The sequence below is a fragment of the Orbicella faveolata genome, unplaced genomic scaffold, assembly GCF_042242905.1.
Source record: "Orbicella faveolata isolate gen_17 unplaced genomic scaffold, um_ofav_v1 contig_35, whole genome shotgun sequence".
Lineage (NCBI taxonomy): Eukaryota > Metazoa > Cnidaria > Anthozoa > Scleractinia > Merulinidae > Orbicella > Orbicella faveolata.
In genome coordinates, this window is record NW_028301564.1 from 6079604 (window position 1) to 6103931 (window position 24328).

The 24328-nt window shown below is 39.0% G+C and overlaps 1 protein-coding gene across 1 annotated transcript; it reads left to right on the plus strand.

Moving 5' to 3' along the window:
• The first annotated feature begins 1387 nt into the window (after window positions 1–1387).
• On the plus strand, window positions 1388–24071 carry LOC110047678 (ATP-dependent translocase ABCB1-like). The gene is made up of 27 exons (XM_020753439.2): window positions 1388–1966; window positions 4440–4512; window positions 5180–5559; window positions 5916–6087; window positions 6965–7089; window positions 7979–8095; window positions 8481–8535; window positions 10232–10345; window positions 11308–11424; window positions 11908–12033; window positions 12317–12520; window positions 12946–13116; window positions 13277–13438; window positions 13944–14028; window positions 14616–14737; window positions 15609–15791; window positions 16131–16235; window positions 17034–17111; window positions 17216–17299; window positions 18041–18250; window positions 18690–18790; window positions 19332–19472; window positions 19883–20039; window positions 20270–20467; window positions 20925–21131; window positions 21688–21834; window positions 22210–24071. The coding sequence occupies exons 1-27, from the start codon at window positions 1764–1766 to the stop codon at window positions 22405–22407; spliced, it is 4035 nt and encodes a 1344-aa protein (XP_020609098.2). The 5' UTR covers window positions 1388–1763; the 3' UTR covers window positions 22408–24071.
• Window positions 24072–24328: the final 257 nt, after the last annotated feature.

Genomic DNA, 24328 nt, shown 5'->3' on the forward strand with positions numbered 1-24328 from the left:
ATGGGCAAGAATCTCTTACCCAAGCACTGGTTAAATCGATAGAGTTCTACAAGTGAAATACACGCGTGTAGATTTGGTGTAGGGCTAAAGTAGCATCTTTAAAAGTTAGGTAAGCCTTGGTTGGGGACCCCGCACCTAAAACGCGAGTGTGGCGCATCTGTAAACGCGTGACAACTTACGAGAGAAAAGAAAGTTTATATGAGCGAGAATCTCCAACCCAAACACTGTCCAAATTGATAGACTTGCAGAAGTAAAACACACGTGCGTAGATTTGGGGGAGGGCTAAAAGTAGCATGTTTAAAAAGTTAGGTAAGTATTGGCTGGGATCCCCGCACCTAAAACGCGAGTGGGGCGCGAAAACACGCGAGAGAAAAAGATAAATGGGCGAGAATCTCCAACCCAAACACAGTCCAAATCGATAGACTTTTGCCTGGATCAGAAAAACAATATTCTTATAGGAATAAACGAGTTGACTGGTGAAAAGAAATACAATACTGCCTTTTTAAATTCAAGAACCTTTTTTATAAGAACTTTGAGGCTGAGATTAACCAAGATTTTAAGAACGTATTGAGAACATTCCTCAGGCTGAGAGTCGATTAAGAACGTTTTTATTCTGCTAATCTGTATGTAAATGACAAGCATAAAATAAAAGTAACAAAAAATGTAAAATTAACCCAAATATTTAAGGGCATGCTTTGTATAAAATTAAAAGTGGTTTTTTGATTGCATGGCACACATCTTCGTTTGTAATAATCAGGAGTTCTTATTTATAACTGTTCCAAAATAACTTCCACACCATCAAAGTCATTAGGTGATACAAAGTCTGAAGTATTATCAAGGTAGTTGACCTTGTATACCATGTAAAGAACGTTTTTAGCCTCAAACTGCGAAAAAAAGATAAGAACGTTCTGCCTCAGCTCCAAAGGCTAACGGGAATCTCGCGAAACTGGAAACTGTCACGAACACAAAATCTTGCCGGTGGAACGTTGGAAGATAATTATTACACCATTAATAGCACAAAGGTTATCGATGGACTTTTGATCTTCGGAAACTTGGATATCGGTGGCGTCACCTGATGTTATCATGTGCTCACCAGAGGACTATCTATGTTTTGCACCTCGTGTTTTCCACAGACCCCGGAACCCCTTGTTTTCCATAGGCCTCGACGCCTCGTGTATACCACCGACCCCGGCACCCCGGCACCCAGGTACCCCGGCACCCAGGCACCCAGGTACCCCGCGCCCCATCTTTCTCACCAAACCAAGTATTTCAAGGATTGGTTCAAATTGCATCATTAATATTGACACCGGAAATTTCGTCATTGTCAGTTCCATTCTTTAGCTATTTTAAACTGTGTGCTGTCGACATGCAAATAAACTACCAATTCCCAAAGTTGATGCTTATTTTTAAACTTTCCTTGCGTATCTAGTTGCCCTTTTAGTTTGTTGTGCGTAGCAGACTTATGGCTATCGTTGCGCCGCGTGACCATATGACGAGGCTGGCGTGACAGTTGTGCACGTCGACATGTTGAGCATTGTGATCGTCGTGATTATATTTAGAACACGACGTATTGTGGTTAAAAAAACATCAACCCACGCTACAAGTATTAAGAAAAAGCTGATCTCAACTAAAAGCGTTGGTAATTCAAGCGAGACCCACATCGAGGACGTCTATGTACGCTTCGCTTGGTACATTGGAGACTGTTCATAACACTCGGGTAGCGAAATCAACGCGAATTAATTTTACTGTTCTATATTTTTGTCATGGATGGAACGTCGGGGTCGGACCCGGCGGAAAATCAGCCAAGAAATAAATCCCCTGTTAAACCTGACGATGGGAAAAATCTCAGCGATATTAAGGTGACGGTCATTCCCGATCAGACGAAGGATGCACTGGACATGAGCGAAAAGCAAAATGTGGCAGCTGCAGGAGACGATCACAATACAGCTGAAGACAACGACGAAAGGTAACCTATATCAGGGGTGGCGAATGGTCCTTCAAAAACTCTGGGTCTCGTAAAATTTTAGTCGAATTTCACGGGTCTCGCACGGTCTCGTTTTTTAGCGGTTATGTGCGTCTCACAGTCTCGATTTTTCGCAAGGCTAAGGGTCTCGAAGTCCTAATTCGTTTTATACATTACGTTTTGTCTTTATATGATATGGAATTTCAGTGAAGCAACTTACAAATTTTCTATCAAAAAGGTAATCCTAACTTCTCCTAATCTTCCAAACCTTCTGTCTTAATTCCACAAAAAGGTACAAAACCCTCCGCAACGTCCGATTTGGCGCCAGAAAAACAGTTGTATTTCTCTAGGATATCATAACGTAGTGTGTTATGATCGAATTTCCAGTTCCAGTCAGTTCCAAGAAGCTGGCTTAAGGCTGTACAAGCTCATTCTAGCTCTCAACTAAATCTGGGGCTCGAATTTTAAGAGTCTGAAAGTCTCGCGCTCGCACTCAAAACACTTTGAAGTCTCGGTCTCTCAATCTAAAAAGTCAAAATGTCTCGGGCTCGCAAAGAGAAACGCTCGTCTCGCCGTCTCGCAAAGTCTCGCATTTACATTCGCCTTATATCTTTCTTTCTCTCTCAGTAACGTTTTTCGCACGAACGAAAACAGCAGGTCAAAGACCGGATTGTTTTTGTTTTGTTTTGTTTTTTAAATCGCTTATTTTCAATTGTAACAAGAAACTGTCTGAATGCTGAAACACTTTTATACTCATACTCTAGCACACCCAAATCCTGAACGCCGTGTGACTGATAACTCAGTGGTGCGTGACCACGTGGTGAAGTTAAATATTTAACCATAGCAAGATCTTAAATTTGCAAGTACAAATTGTTCTTTACTACATGTAATCTCGCTTAAATCGGAAGTGTCACTGTTGAGGATCGCTGCCGATATTCGCGTGCAAATTAATGAAGCGTAGAGAAATACCCTGGAACCGAGAGAGAAAACCTTTTTGCTGCTGGCTGAGATCTGTTACATTTACTGATTGCTAAGAAAGGAGCTAAAATTTTTAACTGATAACTGAAAGTCACTTTAAGTGATCATTGAGATTCCAGCACCCCATGTCGGCCTTCACCCTCTTCTGCAACAGATGACAGAGGATTACTGATAATTGTGTGTGCTGCACATTCCGTGGCGCATGATTTGACCTTCTGCTATTGAAAACTAAGTGTGTGTACAAAGCTGTGCACGTGCATTGGATATCTTGTTCATAATTGCCAGACACTCATTTCAAGGGCTTCAAACCTGATCACTCGTCGAAGCACTTCGTTTTTGGGCCCTTTCCAACCGTATTTCAACTAGGACGTGTAATCTCGAAATGGCGAAATGGCGAAATGACGAGAAGGCACTTCAGGAAAGAATCAATGTGCAATACAGGTGTCAGTGTCAGTGTCAATGATATTTAAGCTAACAAGAGCGCTAGCACTATTTAGGCTAACTGGAGCGTTATTTAGACCGACCGTAGTGCCATATCATCATTTCGTGTTTTAAACACGCCCCTTGAACTATCACAACGTACAGATAAGTGCGTGCATTTTGCCTGTTTTCAAATAGTGTTTATTTCAACTGATCATGATGTTCAAGTTAGTAACATTTCCCCCATACAAGCAGTTGCGTGTTGTATCAATCGATTTCGTTAACCAATCCCTTATGCTCCCGATGTGACCTTTTTTCATCAAAAATACTGATTTTGCAAGGCTGTTCTTTGACGTTTTGCCAGTGTCAGTAGGGACTTCAAGATACGCAACGGCGAGGTGCTACTACGGCTATTTTGGCCGTGAGGGACTAGGCTAACAACGGTGTTTTACCCGCCAAACTGAACAGTAATAAACAATTATAGCTCAGATTAGAACATACGAAGTTTTCTTATCTACGGCTGTTCGGTCAAATACTAATATGACTGAATTGATCATCTCGCGGTAGGTGTTAAATCCTTCAAAATTTCTGTACAAATGACAAAGAAACAATGATCTTAGAAACTGATTTTTATGATTGAGAACTTTATCTTCAAACTAGGCTGTTCAAACAGTGCAAAAAGCGTTAAAATGAGAAGTAAATAGCAGGCTTATTCTCACGTAGTGAAGAGTACGTGAAACCAGCTACTTCCCCGTAGTGTCACTAGCTACTGGAAAGATGTTCGTTTCAGCAGAGAGCTTGATTTGAAGATAGCGCATTTTAAAGCGACCTTTTTGGCCGCAATATTGGTGTACCAAATTGGTACATCAAAATGGCTGACCCATACTGAGCTCTGTATTTTTGTTTTGGTTGCTGTGAGCACTGAAAACTTGATTTGGACAGTTTATTTCTTTCCTACTGCCCTTAAATCTCTGAGTTGGCTGGTTTTTTGAATGTTGTTTTTAATACACGCTGAATGACTTTGATATCTCGGCAAAAAAGATCTACATGTATTGCGTTGTTCTTTCATTCTGTTCAGTGGTGATAAAGATGAGAAGGAAGGCAAGAAAAAGGAAGAAGAGAAGCCTCCGGCTGTCCCTTTACTGAAACTGGTAAGATGTTCCTAGATGTTTTAAAACCTTAATAAAAGTTATGGACATCCAGACCCTCTTTACGACGTAAATAACTGCCAAACAATAGGGCGAGCAAAAGGGGATAAAGTGCAAGTTCGTTGAGGCCTCATTCCCAAGGAAATCCCTCTCAAGTTATTTTTAGACATGGTACTCGGCTCTCGCCGGGGATAATATTACCACGCGCGTTGTCAGTGGATGTTTTCATGGCGGATCAATGAGAACAAGTGTAAAGCCACTTGAGTTGTCCACGTAAACACATATGCGTCACAGGATTGGCTATTCTAGACTTCTCTGGGATTTCCGAAACCGTAGTTCTTCATCATCATCTTCGCTCGTCGCATTTTGCTAAATGTTTTCCGAGCAAACAAATTGCTTTGTAACCGTTCTTATATGAATTTCCTCTAATTATCGATATGTGTAAACGGTTTTGAATCCGAATACCCTTATGCTTCCGGAAGAATATTCTTTAGTTTAAACGTAGTTCAACATGTCCACAACGAGTACATGCATGTAGATACGTTTGTTTTTGTTAAAACAGTTGATGGTTTCTTTATAATAGGTTATTGATCGCTAAAACTATTCAGTTTGTATTTTGTGTGCAGCCAATCAGATACCTATGTCCACTGATGAGATTCGTTTTTCTCAGTTTCGTTTCAGTGATAAGTTTGATGTTCTACTCATAGTCCTGGCAACTCTATCATCAATTTGTCACGGCGCAGCTTTTCCCCTCCAGTTTATCATCTTTGGTGGACTTATGAATAGCTTCATCGATTTTGCTAAATTTCAAACAGCTAATGTTACGCAGCCGTTTGACCTTGAAGGAGAGATGACAAAGTTTGCATTGTACTATGTTTATATGGCTTGTGGAACCTTGATCGTCGCCTATGGGCAAATGGGACTATGGTCACTGACTGCTACACGCCAAGTGAGACAAATGCGTTTGGCTTTCTTTAAATCCGTCTTGAAACAGGACATTGGTTGGTTTGACACAACTGATCCAGGAGAGCTCAACAGTCGACTCTCTGAGTAAGTGTTGTTGTTGCTTACTCAGTTTTGATTGGGGATAACCCTCAGGCTGGTATGGATTCCCAAACCAACCAGTCGAAAAAAGCAATAACTCTAGATGGTTAAGGCCACAGTAAGTGGTACTCAGAATAAGGGAAGTGCACTTCCTTGTTTGGATCGTTGTTGTTGTTGTTGTTATTGTTTTTTTTTCTTGTTCGTTTTTTACTGATGTTGATGACCATGTTGCTATTGTTGTCCATTTGCTTGTTGTTGTTGTTATTTAGGTTTTTCTTCAGTTTTGTTCTTCATCGTTCTTCTTCTTCTGGAACGATTATATAAGCGTTGCATTTGCGTTCACAATTTTTTTTTTTATTCAGAGACCTGAACAAAGTAGATGAGGGTATTGGTCACAAAATTGGCATGTTGCTTCAAGCCATCACAACAGTTCTGGTCGGTTTTATTATGGGATTTGTATATGGATGGAAGCTCACCCTCGTAATGATTGCTGTAAGTCCCTTAGTGGTTATTGCAGGTGGAATTATTGGAAAGGTAACTTCCTAACTGGCATCCTAATTTATGTATCATCTAATATCATCTAATAGAAAATTCATACATGTACTTCCATTTCCAGTATAGACGTTTGAACCGCCATGAACGTCTTTAAATCAGTATTATTAGTATTTGTAATGGTAATAGGACTCATTTGAGAAGATATATTACACAAAGGGTCCATAAATAAAGCAGTGAGACCACGTTTTCGATTGACTTTGCATTGATAGTCGAGGAGGATCTTGTTGGCTATCGGTCAATACATTACAGATTGCCGGTCGACGATGGTACAAATGATCCGCAGTTTTTCAATCGGCCACTGCTAGTTTCTGCTAAAACGTGTTCAGGAATATAATCCGTTGAAATCGTTGGAAACTCCATTAATGAAATCTCCTTATCAATTTCTCTCATCATTTGACCTATTAGGGGGCAACGTGGCCAATGGCCAATTTCCTCTATGAGACATGTGTACAGAGAATCATGGTAGTTGTTTTCATCATCTTCGATTGGATATTTGTTTTGATAAGTACAAATACCATGATTCCCTGTAGGGGTGTCTCGTAGATGGAATTGGTCACCGACTAGGGTACCGCACTTCAAATCCAGAGATCGCGGGTCCAGTTGCCGCTCTGACCACCAGCTTGAGTTGTTTCGCGGTAGACCCGAGTTCAACTCCTCAACCACGGTCGTGTAAATCTAGTCGGCCCGCCTCCTGTAAGTTGGGATTTTAAACCTTGTAATGTTCAAGTCTAAAATATAATATTTGTCTGTAATATTTGACCGCTCGGCCCCATAAGCACTTGTGTTAAATCGCTTGCCTAGGGTAAACGGTTGTTTTTTGTTCCTTTTTCTTTCTTATTTTATTGAAATATCGCAGATAATGGCTACAATGACAACCAGAGGTCTTAATGCTTATGCCAAAGCTGGGAGCATAGCAGAAGAAGTTCTATCGTCAATAAGAACTGTTGCTGCCTTTGGGGGAGAGAAGAAAGAAATTGCGAGGTGAGTCGTCAATCGTGTGTTTAGTTAGTTATGGCCTTGATTTGTATTCTTCTAATCATTTGTTCTCAACTTTTGTTGCGAGCTAGCAGATACTGAACGCGATGTCTGCGGGAAACTGATCATTTTAAGTTTGTTTTAAGCAGCTGATTTTTTTTTCAGCTGAGTTTCTTTACTGGATGGCCATTTTCACCCTAGAATACGGACAATCGTCTCACGATTTGTTCGTCAAATGTGAATTCTAGACTGGCAACTCACCATGTTTCGTTGCAGTGGGTCTGGCAATAACAGGCTTGTTTGTCTTGCTTTTCCACCTGCCATTTTGAGTTTTCCAGCAATCCATTTGCTAGTTCCATTCCCCTTAGAGAGTACAGCGATCCAGATACAGCCATCGCTCGTCTGGTGTGAATTTAAGTCTGACTTTCGACGACTTGTCTGTCTAGACGAACAAATGGACCTCGAAAAATCGAAAAATCGACGTACAAATTAAGGCGAGTTTTGCGACGAAAATTATGTTCGTACCGTTCTCAGACTAATACGACTTCTCCGTCTGAGACGATTTTTCCGTCTCTAGAGTGAAAATGGCCAATATGTTGTGGAATATTACACTACGTCCTTTGACGCCCGAATTTTACTACTGATATAACCAAACTTTTAGGAAGTCAGTGCTACATTTCTATTTATTGTTAAAGAATCTGATCATCGCAAAGATTACGATTGGATGGTCAACTAAGCAGAATAATACAAATGTCATATTAGAACCTTAGTGATAATATAAAATAACTTATGTACAGCGCGTTAACGGGCCTCTGAGGTTTATCTTGAATTTGTCAGCTAATTTATATGTAAGTGTATTTTGTATGATAATTTCTATGTTAAATTGAACCCCCAGATATTCATCTCACCTCGGAGAAGCTCGAGACTTTGGCATCAAGAAAGGCTACATGTCAGGACTGGGTTTTGGTTTTTTCCAAATTATCACCTTTGGAAGCTATTCTTTGGCGTTCTGGTACGTATAAGGACACTTGGCGAATAAAACAGAATTTTAATTATAATCAAAACGTTCAACTGTTAAGAAAAGGGGGTTGTTTTAAAGTTTTTTACTTCTATATACCTAAAAACAAACACTTTGCACGGTATTGGATGAAACAAGGTGTCAAGTAAATGTGATGAACTTCACAAGGTATGGAAAGCCGGACATCTGGGGTAGTGGCTGTAAAAACTGTATCTCGTGCAAAATGTATGTGTCAATATATGTAGGGTTAATCTTCTCAATACGTGGATGACGGGCGGCTGGAGCAGGATCACAATCTGAGATTCACTGGGATATAATCGAATAATTTTAAACGTACCAAATGGACGTAATAGGCAATTCTGTTTACCAATATTTGCAGGTATGGTTCAAAGTTGATCATTGACGAGGAAATGACTGCAGGACAGCTGCTCATTGTGAGAAACTACATCTACCCTCTTTTGTTTGCTAAAGAATAAATTTGTTTTTTCCAGTGTCACAGAACTATTAACAACTACTTTATTTGCATTAATAAAAAAAAAAAAAAAATTATAATTACAAATTGCAAAGAGGGTGTCAACGGGAAAGGACTAAATTTTCATAATAAGTTGACCTCCAAACCTAAGAATAAGCTATAAATAAAGATATAAAGATATATACGATACAATCAAACTGTACGTAGAATTTAAGAGTAAATAATCTAATCTACCCAATATACTACTTATGATTACTTATTAACTAAGGCACCATGTTTATGCTGGTTTATTAAGGCATCCATCTATGCATCGCACTTCTAGATTTTTGCCTAACACACACACTGTAGAACGCCAATTATCCTCTTGCAGACATCCGTTTCTTTAGATACAAAAATCAAAATTTCGTATCTTTTAGTTATATTATTGATGAAGCCTAGCTCATACTAGCGACATAACGATACAAGAAGGATGTTATGCCATTATATTTGCAGTGTGATCATCCTGACATAAGACTGATCTTTTCCTTAAATAATATCGTCATGCCATCATGTCGTTTAAGTCGTTATGTCGCTAGTGTGAACCAGACCTTATTTTCACATCTTTATTTTACAAATGTTACGAAAGGTGAACGTTAGATTCCGTTCGAGGGGATATAGCAAAAACAAGTACAAAAAACAGATGGAATTGTAAAGACTACGTACTAAACATAGACAACTTCTTTGCTGCCAATTGGAAACGTGTTTCGTTACGAAACTTCGTAAGCGTCCACATTTCATGCTATTTCTAATTCACGGCTTACCAGATGGAGCGCGGTCTAGGTCGACAAAAAATTAAGCAACTATGGGTGCGTTCCTTTGGGGTGATCTGGATCCGGATCAGTGATCCAAGACCACTCAGATCATCATTGGTACATCAAAGGAACCGATGAACTCGTTCTGGTCACGGATTCATCGGTTCCTTTGATGCACCATAATCCAGACAGATCTTGGACCACTGAATCTGATCCAGATCACCCTAAAGGGACGCACCCTATGTTTTCGCGATGCTTCGATTTCATCTTGAAAAAAGTCAGCTTAATATCTTATAATTCCTTTCCACAAAAATTTTCTTCGAAATGCAGGGAGAGCAATAACAGAAAAACAGGAAATTCTTGCCAAACACACGAACAAACCAGCAAGCCAATTAAATCGGCAAATACCGTAAGATATGTATTTGAACGAAAGTATATATATTTGACTTGTGCATGACTTGTATCATGAAGCTCAACAGTCCGTTGGAAGTTGCTTATATTGACAACTACATTGCCACGTGAGAGGGAATTAAGAATAAAACTTAGGGATAATGACTTTGAATAACGTTTCGATGAGTCGTTCATTTTACGAATTTGAGAATGATGGACGACTCATCGAAACGTCATTCAAAGTTATTTTCCTAATTTTTATTCTTAAGAGGCAATTATATAATTTTTTGGAAACACACTGTCGCCCCTTAATTTTCAGGCTCGTAGACACATTTCTGCTGACTTCATAAAAGAATGAATTAAATTTGCTTCTCCGACAAAACACGTTTTCACTCAGCTGCACTCACTCGCTTGAAAATTGAAATTCTGTCATTTTTATTGCCTTGTATTTAACAAGTGGCTCGTTATTTTCTGCAGGTCTTTTTTTCGGTACTGTTTGGTGCCATGCAGTTGGGTCAAGCTGGTCCCAGCATGGAAGCCATAGCAACAGCAAAAGGGGCAGCCTATCAAGTGTTTCTTATAATTGACCGGGTAACAAGAACTGTGATTTTTATATGTACTTTATACTGATGTAGATTTTTTAGATTTTAGATTTTTACTTTTTAAGTTTTACAGGACCCCTTTGATAACCGGACAATTTGTACTGATGGGTTCATCCTGTTTAAAAATTCGTTTTATTAGTATTATTATTATTATCATTATTATTATTATTATTATTATTATTATTAAAGATCTTTTAATGATGTTTTATTGTGAAAAGGACTTGAGCTACAAGTTTAAGATCATTTTCTGATACACTGTAGCTAATCTGTATGAAATACAAATTAATCAAGCAATCAATCAATCAATCAATCAATCGATCGATCGATCAATTTATTAATGTCATGCGTGGGAAGAGGTTGCCCACGGTATCCGAGCCAGGGGCTCATGCATAAAACACATGACAAAGATAACGAAAAAATAAGAGAGAGAGAGAAAAAAATAATTAAATATCAGTCAAACGGATAAAATTATAAATTAAGTGTAACAGTTAAATATCAAATATGAAATCGTTGAGGTTACTTTAGGGGCCGTTGCCGTTGTAGAGAGGTTAAAACAAGAGTGAATGTATGGACCTTACCCCGGAATAAAACAGATGGCCGTTTAGCCGGAAGTAGCCGTTGTTGAGAGGTGGCCGTTAGTAGAGGTTCGACTGAATGTATAAGTTCTGTCGTCGGCGATGAATGTAAATTTCATTTCTGCACTATGGACGGTCCGTTAACTCGTTACCAAAATATGAGTGCTGGGAACTTGTGGTGACTTTTCAGGTTTTACAGAGATAGTCTTCCCTGTGACCGAAATCATAGACCGGCCGTTGAAGAACTCAAACACTTACTGGAACCCAAGCGTTCAAAACTAACACACCAAACATACATCAGTATATTTATTGCTCTCTTGTGTTGAGGAGGTGGCCCTCACGGTATGTTGTGTCAATTTGTTCCTGCTTATATTAGGTCTCTCCAATTGACTCCAGTTCTACGGAAGGAATAGAAATTGATCAAAGTTCTTTCAAAGGAAAAATAAACTTCAGCACCATTGAATTCTGTTATCCATCAAGACCAGACATAAAGGTAAATGCGTAGAAGTCTTTTAATGTTCTTATCTCATTGGAATATAATGAATCTATTTTGTCTTTATACTGGAGGACTTATTTTCTTATGGAGGACTTATTTTCTTCTGAAAACAAGTAAAATTTCTATATGCTCCTTTTTTCCAATTTTATGTACACATCTCATTCTCTTGATAGCTTTTTTGCGCTTAAGTCTCCGTAGAAACATATAACTGGAGGCTGACTAGAAAACCCTTGGTTACTTCAGTCTCCAGACTCATATAGTACACTTTTTTCTTTGTCTTTACATTTCACTGATATAAAAAAAAAAACTGGAAATGTACGAGTAAAGAAAGTTGTTGTTGTTGTTGTCGTTGTTATGTTATCTTCATTCCGCTCAAATGCTTTTAGAGATCTGTTTACTTACTTATTTACGATCTGTCAATGTACAACTAAATCAGGGGGGAAAGGTATCTACAGTAAGTTTTGTTGACGTTTTTCTTAGATTTTGAACGGTTTGAACCTGACTGTTGAGAGTGGCTTAACTGTTGCCTTGGTGGGTGAGAGTGGCTGTGGGAAGAGTACAGTTGTCAAGCTTCTACAGCGATTTTATGATCCTAATAATGGCCAGGTAAGACTTGAAAATGAGAATTTGGGGCAATTGTCTCTGATTTAGGTCTCATGCTACAATTGAATTATGTTAGATTAGGATTGAGTGGTGTCCAATTTGGTCGTCTGCTCTCATCCTGGCAAATCTCTGGAATGGGGGGGGGGGGGGGGGGTCGACTTTAAGACACAAACAAGATTGAATCGTGTCTGACCGAAGTTTTTTTAAACATTTTCAGGAACACACTTAGTAAGTTAATTCAGGATGCTATAAATAACATTGCTCATGTGCTCTTGTCTTCGCAAAGGTAACAATTGACGGCCATGACATTCGTAGTCTGAACTTGAAGTGGTTACGTAAACACATTGGTGTTGTAAATCAGGAGCCCGTTCTTTTTGCCACTACAATAGCAGAGAACATCCGGTATGGAAAAGATGGTGTGACACAGGAGGACATTGAAAGAGCAACAAAGATGTCTAATGCTCATGATTTTATCAAGAGTCTTCCAAACGTAAGTGAAATTTGTCAATTCTTACCATTTGCCTGTGACAATAAAAGAAAGATGTTTTGACATACGAGTTTTACTTGCGACGAAGTTGGAATTACAATTAGAAGCGCAAGGCCGAGTCATTAGTGGAGTCAGATTTAAAAAATTGGGATCATCGTAATGGTCCTTTTTCTTTAATTCCGTATCTGTTTCCGGCTACGATGAAGTGAAGATAAACGTGAGAGGAAGAATATGTCAATAAAAAAAAAAAATATTCCCAGTGCAATTTATAACAAAAATTGCGAAACTGACCATACAGCTGGAATAAAAGTTCTTCTTTAAGAGGCTCCAAACTCCCTGTTGTCTGCATAGTAGCACACAGTAGATCATCGATCATTGAGCGCACAGTTCAAAATTCATCAGCATTCGGAGGCTTCTTTACCTATTAGGGCTATGAAACTCTTGTTGGTGAACGAGGAACTCAACTCAGTGGAGGACAGAAGCAGCGGATTGCCATCGCAAGAGCTCTTGTGAAAGATCCCAGGATACTGTTGCTGGATGAAGCAACTTCAGCACTGGACAGTGAAAGTGAATCAATTGTACAAGCCGCTTTGGAAAAAGTGAGTTATTTAACTGCAATTCATTAGCAATTTTGTTATTTTCCAATTTTATATCAGTGAGTGAAGTTTTGAAATTCCTTGTGGAGTTACTTTTACATGTCATTTCAAAAACAGGTTTGTTAATTCTAAAAAGTGTTGTTTTTAATCTCTCTTCTTTTAGGCTCGTCAGGGTCGCACCACCATTGTGATTGCTCATCGCTTGTCGACAGTCCAGAATGCTAATGCTATTGCAGCGGTGCAGGATGGCGTGGTTGTTGAGAAAGGAACTCACGATGAACTTATGCAGACTGATGGCGTCTATTACCGGTTGGTCACATCACAGGTACTCGACATGAATGTAGAATCAATAGTATTGAGTTTGGCGAGGAGTGTTTACTTGTGTTTCTTACTTTGAAAACAACATTTGGACGAATTGTCTTCATGTCTTCAGTATGGGCAATGTAAATGTGTACAGTCTTACAATTAGAATGAGGCAAATATGCTATAAGACAACTTGAAATCACACAAAGACAATTATAAACTTGTGTTTGGATGTTTTTATTGGTGGTCACTTTCTGTGGTCACTCTTATCTGTCATCTCGTTTACCCAAAACAAAGCCAAACTATACGTCTATTAAATTAAAGGTAATAGAATGCCCTCATTGGGACAACCAAAAGGTGGCCGCGACCGCTTGAGAGAGGTGGCCGGTGAATAAGGGTTTTCTTAAACCGACAACAAGTTCGGGACTTTGACAACTGGTCGCTTAACACTGAGGGGTAGGCCGCTTAACAGGTGGCAGATTAAAGGAGATTCGACACTAAGTAGAAAATGTGTTTCGTTTTGGCAGACATTTGAAGAGGAGAAAAAAGAGGATGGAATTGATGATGACGACGATGAAGATAATGACGAGATAGCAGACATTAAAGCAAACGGTGGGTGTCCTTGTTTTGATTCTGATTTTTATTCTTCCAATATTACGCATTTCAATAAAGCCAGAATGTGGAAAATGTCAGGAATCAAATTTATTTTTGCTAATAATGCTCGGCCGGGGAATAAGTAGATAGAAAGGCACACGCTATTCCAAAGCGATTTTCCAAACGTGAAGTAGTATAGAACGATTTACCATAAATGTTCAAAACAAACGTTTGGTCTGAGTTGAAGCTGATTGAAACTTCAAGCTTTCGGAAGCCGCTTAAAACCTTCTCATTATTTGGCCGCGCAATAATGCAGTCTAGAAGTTAACATATACGCTTACTGGAAAATTCAGAGACTTTTTGCGTGAAATATATCCATTTACCAACGGAGCCTCAATTTTGAAAAATATATATCTGTTTTTCATTTGTCTGAATCTGAGTCAGAACTAGTACACCTAGCGTTACTTTCTCCTTTAGGGACTGAGGAAAATGCCGACTTTCCTCACCCAGACAACATTAACATTTATTTATTTGTTTGGTTCTTTGTTCGTTTGTTGTTTATTTATTTGCTAGCAGTGTTTTACTTTCCCATTTTCATGGGCTAGTTTCGTTTTCAGAGTCATCAGCCACGGTGAACTTTGCGCGCAGTACGTCACACATGTCTACTGACAGCGAACGTGAAGGAAAAAGAAGGAGTACCTCAGCTCTAGACAGAACCATATCTGAGGTACAGCACAGTAAACTTATATAGTAGCTAATCGGAAGTCACTGGAAGTGGTGTTATGGCTATTCATGGTCGCTTGTGACTGGCTATGGTTGACCGTGGATGGTCATAATTGGTGGGTTCACCCGTGCTGGTCACATCTGGTTGTGACTGGTCGCGGCAGAACATGATCAGTCATTTTAGGTAGTGGCACTTTGCGGCTCATACTAGCAGATTATGACGGAATGTCGCTGGTCATGGCTGGGTGTGGTTGGTCACGACTAGTCGCAGATTGTTTCGTACATAAACAATGGTTGTCTGAATACTTGTTGTGACGAGTATAACGACGTCGGTTATTTTTCATCTATAAAGCTGGTTGTTGGGACTGTGATGAATTTTACGTTGGCAAAACAAAACAAAGACTCCATGACAGAAAAACAGAACATTTCAAGGCCCTCACTAAAAGTGACCATTCATCAGCCATTGCTGATCATGTGAAAACCACTCGTCACAACGTAAAATGGGATCATTTTAACATTTTAGCGTCCGCCAAAACTGACTTTCATTGTAAAATTAAAGAGATTCTGTTCATTCAAGAGCTAAAGCCTTCCCTTAATGTCAATGTCAGTAGTGAGAAGTTGTTGCTTTATTAGCTGCTAGAGCTACTCCTCATGATGTCTAGACTGGTTAACGTACTGCTGCATATCATTTTTCTCAGTCTAGGTTCCAAACCTCTCATTTTACGATATCTATAGTTTTCACAAAATTGTAACGGTCACTTTTGAAAATGTATGCGGACTAGCATGCGAAACGTCAAGTTCTGTGTTAAAATGCGTTGAAAAACAGTGTTTACCACCGCTGTTTGCGTTATATTCTATTTCCTTAACCAATTTAGGACAACAAAGACAAAGACGGCAAAGAGAAGATTTTAGAGGAAGAAGTGGAGCCTGCCCCAGTAATGCGGATCATTAAGATGAACCTGAGTGAATGGCCTTACTTGCTGATAGGAAGCTTTGCCTCCGTCATAAACGGACTATTTCCATTCGCATTTGCCTTGGTTCTGTCAGAAGTTCTAGCGGTAAGTGGGGCTAACTTTAAATGTTTTGCTGGGTGGCCGCATTTTGACCTTTCTTCGAGACTACAACACGCAGTCATAATATTAAAAAATTGCTACATTTGCTGTCGCCCAACCGGTGTTTGACTGAAGGTAGATTCTGTTCTTTAACAGGAAGGACACTGATGGTCTAGTCTTCAAGGAAACCTTAAACTTACTAGTAAATGGCGGCGTATTGAAAAGCCCTTGCATTTGCTTTCATTTTTGTGAAGCCCTCGAATTGCCTTACATGTGTTTATATATTTTGATACGCGCATGATATGCACGATCGATCGTTTATTTTACGTTTTGCTTTCTTGCAAGGTCTTTGCTTTGCGAGATAAAGAGCAGGTGAAAAAGGAGTCTGAATTCTGGGCTTTGATGTTCCTTGTTGTTGGCGCGACAAACTTTCTCTCTCTCTTTTTCAGCGTAAGTACCGCTCCCACTTTTTGTCAATATTAAATTCAAGAGTTGCAACATCAAAGGGATTAAAAAGAGGCAGTGTGGCCGAGTAGTCATGGCGCCGGACTTAAAATCTTGAGGTCTCGGGTTCAAGTCCCGTTCTGACCACTAGCTGGTGTTGTTCTCGGTTGTCGCGAGTTCCGGTCGTCGGTCATGCTTGTAAATAGCCAACTGGTCTGCTTCCTGCCCTTTGGGATTTGTGACCTTGTTATGTTCAGTTATATTATTTGTTTCCAGTGGCCCTTAAAAGCCCCTTTGGGTGGTGGTGGGGGTTATTAATTAAGATATTCATTTATTATTTATTTATTTGTCATGTACGTCTTTATGACGTCTTTTTGAACCAGGAATGCAAATTTACATTTAGGTGAAACGAATCAATGAGGCGAGTGAGCTATTACATAAAATGTGCAAGTTTCAATTGTGAATTGTGACTGAAACAATTGGAAAGCCACATTTTCTTCACAAGATGACACACTTTTCGAAACTTGTCATTGTATCGTTCAGCTGACGCGTTGTTTTGAGTTGTTTACTTCAACATTTTTGTATTTATCACACGAAATAAAGCGCGCTTTATGGAAACCTGTTTAAACGGACGCCCTGTATTAAGCGGATGGCAGTGTTTCCCGAGGGTGTCCGTCTCAAGCATGACTTGTTTGAGTCTTTTTTGCTCGTCTATTCATTCTCTCTGTCAAACCAGTGATATATGATCTTTAATATGTTTTTCATTGTCTTTGATTTGTTTTGGTCTTTCTTGATTTTCTCTAGACTATGTTGTTTGCCAAGTCGGGTGAACTTTTGACGTTGCGACTAAGGAAGATGGCGTTTGAAGCCATACTTAGGCAGGTCAGTAAACTATGATTCGACTCAAATGAGTTTTCAAATACACAGTGCTCATTTGGTTCGATTTATTCACAAGGTTTGTTCACAAGTTTTCCATTGTTTAACAGGACATTGCATACTTTGATGATCCACTTCACAGCACTGGAGCACTGACTACAGCACTTGGAACACATGCCTCAGCTGTGCAAGGGGTATAAACCGTACTTAGTTACATATAAAAATTAAGATTAATACTTCAGCATTTGCATTCAGTAATCGTGACATTTAAGTTTATAGCTGCCTTGCTACATTGAGAAAGTGAAGCCTTTGTGTTTGACTTCATGATCTTCCTCGAGTGATACTGTAATAACCCTAAACAAATAAAGGAACAAATTTATGTTATATCAAAATTATTTATTTATCTTATATGTAATATTACGTATTTTTGTTATAATTTTATTGATAACTGCGTCATCACAACTGGGCTTGCATTCGTTTCAGAAGTGCTCGCGTGCTTTGAAAAAACATTTGTTTTTTAAAAAATCCTTTCGACCCAAATAAACGCGAAGTCATATATGATGACAATCGACTCCAATTCTTTGTTAAGGCAACAGCGGATGGTTCTGTTTTATTTTTTTGCAGTGGTATTTTGTACCCCAGAAGGAGCTTTTCATCCAAAGCTTAGTTTTGTTAGTAAACTATAAATTTCTACACCCGTTCTTTGGAAGCAAAAAATGCAAACACTAACTGACAGCATGCAGTAGCAGTGACAGTGAATGGAACATCATTATTTAACTCTTCATTAGATAATTAATTAATTAATTAATTAATTGTTAATCAATAACTAAGTATAGTGGTTAGTGATAGTACAGGTACGATTACGTAATATGTTTAATTAAGACAGAGCCATGCACATTAAATTCGGAATATTCATGTCATGTCCTTTTTTTCAGGCTACCGGTACCCGTCTCTCGACTGTTGTGAATTCTTTAACCACAGCTGTTGCCTGCACCGTGTACGCTTTGTACAATGGTTGGAAGTTGTCTTTAGTCGTTATGTCCTTTATCCCATTTTTGATCTTCGCTAGTGCTATTCAGATAAAGCTATTCACAGGGCTAGGGATCTCAAACGATGGAGAAGATGAAGTCGTGCAGTCCGGCAAGGTCAGACTTAATTGGCTAATTTATGAAAATTTGAAAAATACTTGTTCTTTCAGCCCACCCGACTTTAAGATGTCGAGGTCGGTTTTTGAAGAACCTATGGTAATGGTCACGTCACGGTTGAAATTTGTGCGACTTATTTAGTTAGGCTCAAATGCTTTGTGAATATCGGACAAAATTTCAATGAAAACTGTATTATTTTTCAGACGATTTGACTGTAGACTCGACGTTGACTGTATTTTAGAATAAACAAGCCATATTTTAAATGACGAAAACAAAAACGCTTCGAGGGGTGAAAGCAGCACTATATTCATGATCTGATGTCATGGATCTACTCGAGAGTGGAATATGGAATATAAAAGCTGTTTATTTACACTACGTAACTAGTATTAAGCGTTGCCTGTAACGGCGTGTTGCATTAAACTGTATTTTGTTTTGATAGATTGCAGTTGAAACAATAGAGAATATCCGAACTGTAGCATCCCTGGGAAGAGAAAATACTTTCTATAACGCCTACGCTCAGGCTATAAAGAATCCATATAAGTAAGTAACAAATATATTTTTTCGACATACTATTTTCTACCAGTTTTACAGCAGACCTAATCTATTTAGTAAAAACAATTACTGTGTTAAGGATCGCGGGTCTTTCAGAGATACGTCAAACTGTTGTCACGTCTACTTTTGTCATTTAGGATAACTGGATTGACAAAGTACCTTTCAGTTTTGACAATTGATAGCGTAGCTAGAGAGAGTTATGGCAGTTTATAGTTGCGACTGTGGGTCGGTCGGTCGTAAACTAGGTACATAACACGTTCAGTATTTTTTTCATTACTTTATCAGTAGTAACAATCAAAACAGCTCAAGTGTTCCACCTAAATAAACTTATTGATTATTTTTAAATGAAGTGACAATGAATTAATGATTGCTGTAAAATTTATGCTGTGTCACGCAACATACAAACTCCTCAAAATCTGTTTGACCATCCTTGTCATATGCATTACATGAACCATCCCTTTCAAATACTACGAGTTGGCTTATAGGGTCCTTAAAAAGTCTTGTCATTAAAAGCCATGTCTGATTTCAGAAAAGCCTTGAAACGAGTTCACTTACAGGGCGCTTTCTTCGGCTTAGCGGAAGCATTCCAATTCTGTGCTTCTGCGGCAGCATTTCGATATGGAGGACATCTTGTGGTAAACGGAGAAATGACCATGGATGAAGTAATAAAGTAAGATACTGTTTACCTTCACTTTATAAAAATCCCTCTATTCACCACACCTGCTCGATCGCAATGCCGTAGCGAAACGTTACTTTCCTCCGTCATTTATAGGATGGTACAAACGTAACGCCAAATTATAAGCTAAAGAGGTAGCCTGAAAATGCCAGTCGTTATCCTTTCTTGAGGCTATAAGAGATAATTACTAGGCTGAAAAATTGTTCCATGTTGTAATCTCAGTTATCAATTAAACATTCGGCAATTTCTCAGTTGTCAGTAGATTTTGCAGATCTTAGAGCTCACTTTTTTTCAGCGGACAGTTGGAATTTTGACCAATTATCTCAGCTATCATTTAGACCCCATCTAGACCCTGTTGGGTGTTTTATATCATAAACGGTTGTGTATTTGTCAATGTTTTTCAGGGTGGTTTTATCCATCGTCGTAGGAGGTGCGGTGCTTGGTCAACTCAGTGCTATCTCGCCAGACTACGAGAAAGCTAAGATCGCTGCTGCTCGTCTCTTTAAAATCTTTGACCGTAAATCTGCAATTGACAGTTCCTCTGAAGATGGTTTAACACCGGTGAGAATGTTCACATCCGCTTGTATTTTTGTGACAAGAAGTATGTTAGCGAGTCTTGAGCTCCTGGAAACTTTAAAAGATAATTCAGTAAAGATTGCTATTCTGTTAAAACGGTTACCTGTTGTTAGAGGCTTTAGGAACTAGACATAACACAGAGCAAGAATAATTCTGGCTGACTTCTTAAAAAACGTATTAATATTTAAAAAAATATTTGCATTTCTCTTGTACAGAGTTCTGTGACAGGGACAATCCAGTTACGCAATGTTCGTTTCCGCTATCCAACACGGCCAGACGTCAAGGTTTTACGTGGAGTCACACTCACTGTCCAGAAAGGACGGAAACTTGCTCTTGTTGGTTCAAGCGGCTGTGGTAAAAGTACAGTGGTTTCTCTCTTGGAGAGATTTTATGATGCCGAGGATGGAGAAGTGGTAAGTAGACTGAGTAGATACAAGGAGAATGAATGTTCTTGTCGAAGAACACTCCAAACAGTACAGCACTCGTCGAGTTGAAATCTAGTTTATAAAGAGAACCATATGTATTGTTTTGTTTTGATCAATGTGATCACTCTCCTTCTGATTAAGAAATCTCATTTCTCGGACTTGTTGACAGGAACAGCATTGATGTACTAGCAAACTCTCAAATCTGGTATTGAAAAAATGTTGGGCATTTAGTTAGGAGAATAAAGAATTAGTCTTAGCTTACAGGGTGTGGATTTATAAAGCGTTAGTTTCTTTTCTTCTGGTAGGGCGTGGGTCTATAAAACTTAAGCACTGGAGTTTTTTTCTGAGACGAAGCACAAAAATAGATTGCTTTGATGCTAATATTCTACACAGCTATAGAAATAGTGAGGCTTAATATTTCCTGTGATCTTTATTTTGTTTCCAGGCCATTGATGGTAACAATGTTAGCACTCTGAACATACAGTGGCTCCGCTCGCATATTGGTATTGTGTCACAGGAGCCTGTATTGTTTGGCTGTAGCATCGCTGAAAACATCGCGTATGGCGATAACTCGCGTGAAGTAAGCAAGGATGAGATAGAAGCAGCAGCAAAAGCCGCAAATATACACAGCTTCATTAATTCTCTTCCTATGGTAAGACAATTTTCTCCAAATGTGTTTTACTCCTTCATTGACAAATTTCAAAACAGATTTAAAGCCAGACCACGAACCTCGGATCTACAGATTGGAAGTCAGTCGGTAGAGGTTGACATTCCCGTTAGTTGGACGGTTTGTGGTAACGTCGTCCCAAGAGTCTTCACGCTGTTTTAAAATATAAAAGACCTTTTTCAATTATTCTTAGATCTGGGATTAGAGCCGAGAACTATAAAACAACAACCGACAACGACTACAACAACAACAACAACAACAACAACAACAACAACAACAACAACAACAACAACAACAACAACAACATCCACCACCACCAACAACGACAGACAGTCTCCTTCTAAGCTTATTAACTGGATTACGCTCCGACTTTCTGCGTTAGTTATTATTATCGTGCCACCGTTAGGAGTTATGATGTAAAGGAGTTACTAACAGTCTTCGGTGATTAGGTTTGTTCTTGTCAACCCTTGAAAGAACTGACTAAATCCGAATTTATTCCGAAATATTATTCCGAATGTCACATTCGTGTCGTTGTTTGTAGGGTTATGATACTCTGGTAGGAGACAAAGGAACTCTGATCTCAGGAGGACAGAAGCAAAGAATAGCCATCGCCAGAGCGTTGATCCGCAATCCACGAATCCTGCTTCTAGATGAGGCTACTTCTGCTTTGGATACAGAGAGTGAAAAGGTGAGACGGAAGAGTTTGTGCTTGATTTTTTAAGGACAATTAGTTTGTATTTTTGTAGAACTTTATTTACAGTACCACTTTCTGCTGTTTTTCGCTTTTCAATCCTTTCTAAGTAAGATGTTTAAATTGTAATTCTGGATTGCCACAGGAAAAGAATGTTCCCCCAGAGGTTCTCACTTGCAAGTAACTTGTGCGAGGCAATAATTTCGTCAAAAGTTTAAGACTTCAATTATGATGAGACAAGGGAGCAAGAAAACTGAGTTTGCAGCAATAACCCAATCTAAAATCACGCTTCGGTTAAGTTTCGTTTATACTCAGATTACCACGATAGCAATTGAGAGTGTGAGTTATATCTGATTTATTTATTACCGACAGGTTGTCCAGCAAGCTTTGGACGCCGCCAGTGAGGGACGTACTGCCATCATTATCGCACATCGATTGTCCACGGTGCAGAACGCTGACATCATAGCGGTCATTCATCATGGGCGCGTGGCAGAGCAAGGCACACATCAAGAGCTCTTGGGTCGTAAAGGAATTTATTATAATCTCGTTATGGCGCAAATGCAGAACTAAAATAATTAGGTCTCAAATAATTACCAATATATAAAAATTACCAATGTATTATTGGCTATTGGCCAGATTGAACTCATTACATATGATTACAATTCTGTAACCCACCATTTTAACACATTTTTCTTCTGAATTATAACCATAATAAGGCTCCCTCCCCGGTAAAAAGCCCTCCCGAAGAAAGTTCTCCTTATCTCAGACGCAAAAATCCTTCAGGAAACCCTCATGTGCTGTTATTTATACTGAAAGAGTGTATACCCTATCTTCTTTTAAGCCTTCTTTTGGAGGGCTTGTTTTGTATTTTTATCCCTAACAATATGCTCAGAGACTTCAGTGAGACTTGTGATGTTAACGCTGTCCAAAAGTTGCTCGGCATCTTTTACAGTAACCTTTCATATTTTTTTAGGAAACTTTATGCAATTCTGGGCAACTTTGATTGGTGCAATGTTTAGTTCTTACACTCGTCTTTCCCACATTCTTAGTTTCCTATAGATTTTAACGAGGACCATACAACGTTTCCGAACATCTTCGAATCATTTTTTTTACGACAATTGCTACTAATCTCGCAATCTGATTGGCTAATTTGCCGTTGTCGATAAGAGTCCAGACAACGCTGGGTTGTCTGCGTCTCGTGAGTCCACAACAGCTTGACCTCTGTGTTGACGCATATCGCTGTCGATAAGAGTACAGACAACGCAAAACCACATTCGATTTGTTAATTAGTAAGATCTTTTAGAGTTGAAATCACCAACTTTTGGCTTATTTTCCATCTGTTACAAATTAGTCAGCCAACGCCAATAATATAGGTCAATATAGGTCTACGTGTAGGATACTATTTTCCGCATTTAAGGATGTTCGCGCCCATTGTTACTGCGCATCGTTTCTGTGCACTAAATTCATGTCGCAATGTCACGCTACGTCAGACATCAAGCGGTCGCGTTAAGTGAGGAATACGACAAGTATGGGGCTTGGCACTCGGTGTGCTAACTTCGCCTGCAATTTACTCTCTTGGATGCTCGGTAACCCCCATTTTGCTTTAAATAGATCAATTCCTTTCCCGATTTTATCCATTTTAACAAAAACAGGAAAAATCTGTCTGTGGGGAGTTACAAATCTTTTGCTTTTACTGCTTTCGTGTGAGCGAAGTTTTCTTAGAATGTGGACGGGAAAGAGTAATATTTATTCATTTTCAAGGCCTATTCTACCTCAAGGAGCGGCATCATCTCCAAGAGTTTGAATAATGTACTTATTTTTGCTGAATTGAGTACGTTTACCTAATCTAAATTTCCCTAATGTAGCTTTTTCATGGCCGATAGTTGTACGCCAACTGCGTCTTAAGGAAAACCTCTCAAAACGCAGGGTCTTCAACGCACCTTATCACGAAAACAAGCCCGGTAACCCCCCATTTTTTGGCTTGTTTGCAAAAGTTGGTCTTTGTTTTACTTCATGGTCTGCATGTCCGTGGGAACATTTTGGGTGCGAACGTCGTTAATAAACCTCTAATTGCTAGAGGAAGTATCGACCTCGAAGCATGGGGAAAACCTTTTGTTAAAAATATTGTTGAACCCATTGTTCAAAACATTTATCGGGGGAATTTGTAGACTTTGAATGTGTACTATCGGCATGTAAACGACAATGAAAAACAATAAAATTTATCTGATATATTACACGTGTCTGAGGGAGACGGAAGATGCTAATTAGCAACCTTGTGTCGTATCGTCGACACGCAGTAACCCAGTCAGGTAAATACAGTTTAGGATCATCAATAAAAGAAAACAAAACAAAACAACAACAAAACAACAACAACAAAGCAAAAGTAAAACCTGTGTGCCTCTGAAATGTGTGTATTCATTGAAACCTGGCCAAAGTATTCATCATGCTAATCAATTGAACTAATTCTGCTTCGCATTTCGTGTCCCTATGG

Bases quoted from the DNA above. Each gene is read 5' to 3' on its own strand.
- LOC110047678 (XM_020753439.2), top strand. From the start codon at position 1,764: ATGGATGGAACGTCGGGGTCGGACCCGGCGGAAAATCAGCCAAGAAAT. The intron at 10,346-11,307 runs GTAACAAGAACT...TGCTTATATTAG, and splicing joins TGTTTCTTATAATTGACCGG to GTCTCTCCAATTGACTCCAG. The intron at 13,117-13,276 runs GTGAGTTATTTA...CTCTTCTTTTAG, and splicing joins TACAAGCCGCTTTGGAAAAA to GCTCGTCAGGGTCGCACCAC.